The 6631-nt window shown below is 41.7% G+C and overlaps 1 gene segment (V, D, J or C); it reads left to right on the forward strand.

Moving 5' to 3' along the window:
* Window positions 1-1709: 1709 nt before the first annotated feature.
* On the forward strand, window positions 1710-2340 carry LOC108541499 (T-cell receptor beta chain V region C5-like). The segment is given in 2 exon segments: window positions 1710-1800; window positions 1907-2340. Coding segments are annotated over 2 exon segments (483 nt in total).
* The last annotated feature ends 4291 nt before the right edge of the window (window positions 2341-6631 follow it).

Raw genomic sequence — 6631 nt, forward strand, 5'->3', positions numbered from 1 at the left:
ATGAGAACATAGAGGTCTGAGTTCTAATGATGACATTCCTATTAGGTGATGGAGACTCAGGTGGCCTCCCCTAAAACAAAGAGAGAAGTCATATCTGCATTAGTCAGACATATGTATATATGTACATACATGTATGTATTCTATTGGTTCTGTTTCTCTCTGAGGAGGAGGTGACCTAGATTATTCCTTTTCTGGGTAAAGGATGGAAGCAGTGTGGGTCATCACTTAGTGTGTTCTGATAGCCATGTGTCACTATGTACTTTTTCTTTGTGTCTTCACATCTCTTCCTGTTGTATTTTAAAGCATTTTCATAGTATGTGGTGTTGCCTAGTAAAGCATTCTCATAGCAAAAAAAAAAAAAGTACATATGTATACATATGCATATATATATTCTATTGGTTCTGTTTCTCTGGAGAAACTATATATATACACACACACACACTCTATATGTATACAGAGAGACAGAGAGAGAAAGAGAGAAGAGGAGAGGAGAGGAGGAGAGAGGAGAGGAGAAGAGAAGAGAAGAGAGGAGAAGAGAAGAGAAAAGAAAAGAGAAGAGAAGAATCTGTTAGGGAAATTGGCTCACATGATTATGAAGGTTGAAAAGTTCCCCAGTATGCCAGCCATCTGCAAGCTGAAGATGAAGCAATGCCAGTAGCATGACTCAATCCAAGTTTGAAGGCCTCAGAACCAGAGAAGCCAATGTTGTGTCTCTCAGCCCAAGACCAAAAACCTGACAACCCAGGGAACTGCTGGTGCAAATCCTGGAGTCCAAAGGTAGGCGAATCTGGAGTTCTGATCTCCAAGGGCAGTGGAAGACATGTCTCATCTCTGAGAGACAATGCAAATTCACCCTTCCTGTGTCTTTTTGTTTTGTCCAGGCCCCCAGCTGACTGGATATTGCCCACGCATATTGAGAGTAGATCTTCCCCACACAGTTCATCAATTTACAAGCCAATCTCCTCCAGAAATACCCTCGCGGACATACCAAGAAACACTGCTGTACCAGTATCCAGGTATGCCTTCATCTGGTCAGATTAACACCTAAAATTAACCATCACACTACCAGCGGGAACACACAGAGGTCTGAGCTCTGATGAGGGTCCTGTGAGGTGAACTAATGTGACAGAGCATAAAACAATATACAAATTATATGGACCCTAACTGTAAGACTTTTTGAAACCTTCGCAGATATCAGGTGGCCCTTTTAACAGAGGCCATTACTGTAGGCTGACATCCAGTTATCCAGAGTTTGAGAAAAGATAAAATCTAGTAAAAGGAACTTAGAGGCAAATTTGAGGAGATGAGTTCTAAAGGACACCAGACTGCCATGAGAATGTCCCTTAGACTACACAAATATTGGAAACAATTAAAACAGCATAAAAATGAAGAATTGTATCCTAATGGGAACAAAATATGCAGAGAGGAATGCATTTTCTTTCTAAAATCTTGCAAAGAGCATATGCACTTATGTCTTTAAAAATAGTCTACAAATTATTCCCGTTCTGAGCTATTAATTGTATATATGTCCTATAAAATATTGCGGTACACATCATAAATTACATATATTCACTATATATATATATATACACACACTTGATTTATTTTTGTGGAGAATAGAAGGGGTGTGGCAGGTTAACTTTGCAGCTCAACTATTCGTCAGGGGCACTGATGTCATCGAGTCACTGAGAACCTAAGTTCTATTTCCTCAAGCAGGGCTGGGAGACACGAGATCCTGGCCTGGACCTGAAATGGGCACAAGGTTCTTCTTCTATGTGGCCCTTTGTCTCCTGTGGACAGGTGAGGGCAGGTCACAGGTGGGCTTCCTTCCCTGGAATTCCCAAGGCCTCAATAAAAGACTTTTTCTTGGGATTACAGCATCAGGGTCTATTGTTTTCTATTACAGGACACATGGATGCTGGAATCACCCAGAGCCCAAGACACAAGATCACAGAGACAGGAACACCAGTGACTCTGAGATGTCACCAGACTGAGAACCACCGCTATATGTACTGGTATCGACAAGACCTGGGGTATGGGCTGAGGCTGATTCATTACTCATATGGTGTTGAAGACACTGACAAAGTAGAAGTCTCAGATGGCTACAGTGTCTCTAGATCAAAGACAGAGGATTTCCTCCTCACTCTGGAGTCCGCTACCCGCTCCCAGACATCTGTGTACTTGTGTGCCAGCAGTGAATCCACAGTGCTGCATGGCTGCCTCCTCTCTGCACGTAAAGGGCAGTTAGAAAGACTGAGGTTGCTCTGTGTCTGTCCCCCACCCTGGGCTGTCCAGGCCTCCACAGGAGTCAGAGAGCCCTGGCCAGCCTGGAGGCCATAGAGCAGGGGCCTTAGGACCCTCAGTGCTGACGTCCATTCCTACCCCAGTCTCAAACCAACTGGAGGTCACCCCAACACCCTTAGCTTGCCTAGTCTCTCTTCTGCAGCTCTTTTTTTTTTTTTTCTGCTTTTAGAAAGGAAAAGGCATCACTAGTTGAGATTAGTGATAATTCTCTTAACCCCAAAGCCTGGACTTCTTCTCTCACCTGTGGGCTTCAGTGACTTCTTCATCTGCCCCTTTCCCCATCCTCCACTATCCCTTCCACTCATAGTCACGAACCTTCACTCCTGACCTCTGTTCCTGGCTGCCTTTCCTCTATGGGGCAATAGCCTCATGGGGCCCTCTATCATTTGCCCTTCACCTACATCTCCATCATCATTTTGCACAAGTCTCCCCTGGTTCTCTCTGCTCCAGTCACACTCCTCTATGTTCAGTTATTTCCTCATATGTGTTATGTTGTTTTGATGTGTTTTTACAGATTACTTTTTTTGCACTGAGCATATGTTCCTCCCTCTTATCCCCAAGTCTCTACTTAATTTCTTACATGAGAGTATATTTCAGGTACATTTACTCTTAACTATAAGCAGAAAAACTTAAATTTTACTAGAAGAAATTAAGGAAAATATTTTTATCCTTTGAGGGAAGAATTTTTTAGTGGAAATACAAAAGAACACAAGCCATAAAAAATAATACCAGCTGGGCGTGGTGGCTCATGCCTTTAATCCCAGCACTTCGGGAGGCCAAGGCAGTGTATCACTTGAGCCCAAGCGTTCAAAGCCAGCTTGGGCAACATGGCAAAACCTCATCTCTACTAAAAACACAAAAATTAGCCTGGCGAGTGGGCGGGCGCCTGTACTCCCAGCTACTCTGGAAGGTGAGGCATGAGAATCACTTGAACCTGGGAGGTGGAGGTGGCAATGAGCCGAGATGGCAGCACAGCACTCCAGCCTGGGCAACAGAGTGAAACTCCATCTCAAAACGACAACAACAACAAAAATAAAAACCTGACATTAGCTGTATTAATCATGTATCAAAACACATGATAAAAAACGAAAAGTCAAGCCACAGCCTGGAAAAGACATGAGGAATGCATGCAAATGAAGAACAATCAGCATGACAAAGACCGTTTATGCTCACAAAAGTGCCTTGGCTCCCCTTTGGTTCCAGGCTTCAGTTGTAGTTAAAGAGCTGGGAACATATGAAGAGATTCTGAATAACTGAATGTGTGCAGAACTGATGTGGGCAATCCCAAGGCTGGCCCTTAATAATAACTTGCGGCGGCCACGCACGGTGGCTCACTCCTGTAATCCCAGCACTTTGGGAGGCCGAGATGGGTGGATCACAAGGTCAGGAGATCGAGAACATCCTGGCCAACATGGTGAAATCCCATCTCTACTAAAAATACAAAAATTAGCTGGATGTGGTGGCGGGCGCCTGTAGTCCCAGTTACTCAGGAGGCTGAGGCAGGAGAATCACTTGAACCCTGGAGGTGGAGATTGCAGTGAGCCAAGATCGTGCCACTGCACTCCAGCCTGGTGACAGTGTGAGATTCTGTCTCAAAAAAAAAAAAAAAAAAAGAAAGAGAAGAGAAAAAAGAAATAACTTGTGGCACTGTGAAGGGAGTCCTCAAGTAGACACAGAAATTAGCTGCAAAGACTCATGGGATATAGCATACAGTTGCACTTACAGTTGAGATTTATTACAGCATCATAGTAAATATTCAGCAGTGGATCACATGAAGAAAACACACAGAAGGAATCTAGAGGAGTTCACGCATTGGCTTCCTTATACTCTCTTCCTCCCGGGAGGGGTCACACAGATCTCACTTCTCCCAGCAACAAAAATGCATTAACACGTGTGCAATGTTTCTGCCTGTGGAGCTCATCAGAGACTCAACACCCCAGAGGCTTTAGTGGAGGTTGGTCATGGAGGCACTCACTGCCTAGTATGAACCCAAAATCCATAGCCCAGAAGGAAATCTCGTGTTCAGCACAATACTGTTTGCGATATCAGTCTAGGCACAATGAGCTACTCCTCTCAGTTAGGAGAAACTTCATGTCAGTGCAGGGCACTGCTCACCAGACAGCTTCCCAGATGTCAGCCAAATGCCAGTCTTGCAAGCAGAACTTTCTAAGCACCACAGTCTCAAGCCTGCTGTTGACTGTTTTCTATACAGATACCCTTCAACTCTTTTGCCATGCCTTAATAAACTTGGGAGCTACGCAATACAGATTGACTAACGATAATATGGAAGCAGCCTGGCTCACTGGGTCATAATTTGGTGAAGAGCCATGGAAGAAAGCCACTTATGCCCTGCTGGGCTTTGTGGACATGGGAAGTAAGACTTCATAGAACTAAGCCAATGAAATTTTAAGATTTATTTTAATTTTGTTTTCTGTAGCATAGCTTTTCTTATCTAATAGAGTTAGTATCTAAAATGAGTAAAGCATTCTCATAACTTACTAAGAAAAAGACAACCCAATAAAATGGCAATACTTAGTCTAAATAGGCATTTCACAGAAAAGTAAACATAAATTACTACTAACATAAAAATAGGTTATTGGGCCAGGTGCAGTGGTTCATTCCTGTAATCCCAGCACTTTGGGAGGCCGAGGTGGACAGATCACTTGAGGTCAGGGGTTCGAGACAAGCCTGGCCAACATGGCGAGACCTCGTCTCTATAAAAAATACAAAAAATTAGTCAGGCATGGTGGGATGTGCCTGTGGTCCCAGCAGCTACTTGGGGGGCTGAGGCACAAGAATTGCTTGAATCTAGGAGGCGGAGGTTGCGGTGAGCCAAGATCTCCCCCTGCACTCCAGACAGGGTGACAGAGCAAGACTCCATCTTAAAAAAAAAAAAAAAATAGGTTCTTAACCTCACTTAGAATCAGAGTATTCCAATCTGAAACAGTAAATTATGAATGCAAACTTACCAGACTGGAAAGTTTTCAAAGAAATTATAGTCCCAACTATGAGAAAAGATATGGACTAGTGGAACTGTATTATACTACAGAAGAAAATTATAACTGATATGGTTTGGTTCTGTGTCACCACCCTCATCTCAAATTGTAATCTCCTTGTGTCAAGGGAGGGACCTGGTGGCATGTGATTGGATCATGGGGGCGGTTTCCCCCATGCTGTTCTCGTAATAGTGAGTGAATTCTCACAGGGCCTGATGGTTTATAAATGACAGTTCTCTTTTCTTTTTCTCTGTCCTGCTGCCATGTGAGACGTGCCTTGCTTTCCTTCTCCTTCTGCCATGATTTTAAGTTTCTTGAGGCCTTCTCAGCCATGTGAACTGTGAGTCAAATAGATCTCTTTCCTTTATAAATTAAATTGCCCAGTCCTTGGTATTTCTTCATAGCAGTGTGAAAACAGACTAATACAATAACTATATCAGAAAACCCTTTCTGAGATATATTCTGACAAGCAACATTTTGAAATAAATTAGTAATGTACTTGACCCTCTGTATTAGCTGATGTGGAACCCAAGGATACGAAAGGCTGACTGTGAGGAAGGCGGGCACCCTCGGATTAGGGTATCAGCAGGGCTTCCTGGAACCAATGCCCTCAGGATACTAAGAGATGACTGTATGTTTAAATTACTTGAGTTCCTTTCATTGTCTTTAGGGTCCCTCATGGAGAATTGAGTTGTCAATATTTATTTTAGCCATTTTGAAGGTTTTAATCAACATTTAAAATTAACATTTAAAACTGTGGTTATAAATATATGTACAACCATATATGTATAATATATAGTATATACATTACATATAGTAGATATATTATATCATATATGTATTATATATAATATACATTATATCATATATGTATTATATATAGTATATACATGACTAGTTTTATATATATACAAAATATATATTACCAGTTTTTAAATGTTAATTTTAAAATGTTTTATATGTGCATAAAACTATAATTTTTTACTTTAACAATTTTAAAACGTACAATTAAGTGGAATTACGTACATTCACAATGTTGTAGAACTATCACTGCTGTTTCCAAATGTTTTTCATGATCTCAAAGAGAAACCACACCCATTAAGCAATAATTCCACATCTCCCCTGCTTCTCAGCCTCTGGTAACCCCTAATCTACCCTTTGTTTATATGAATTTACCAACTCTAAATAGCTAATTTATGGGAAATCATAAAATATATTTCCCTTTGTGTCTGTCTTTTCACTTAGCCTAATGCTTTCAAGATTCATCCATATTGTAGCATGTGTCAGAATTTTACTCCTTTACATAGCCGAATAATACTTCATTGTGTGTA

This window comes from Rhinopithecus bieti, unplaced genomic scaffold, assembly GCF_001698545.2.
Source record: "Rhinopithecus bieti isolate Rb0 unplaced genomic scaffold, ASM169854v2 scaffold_20175, whole genome shotgun sequence".
Lineage (NCBI taxonomy): Eukaryota > Metazoa > Chordata > Mammalia > Primates > Cercopithecidae > Rhinopithecus > Rhinopithecus bieti.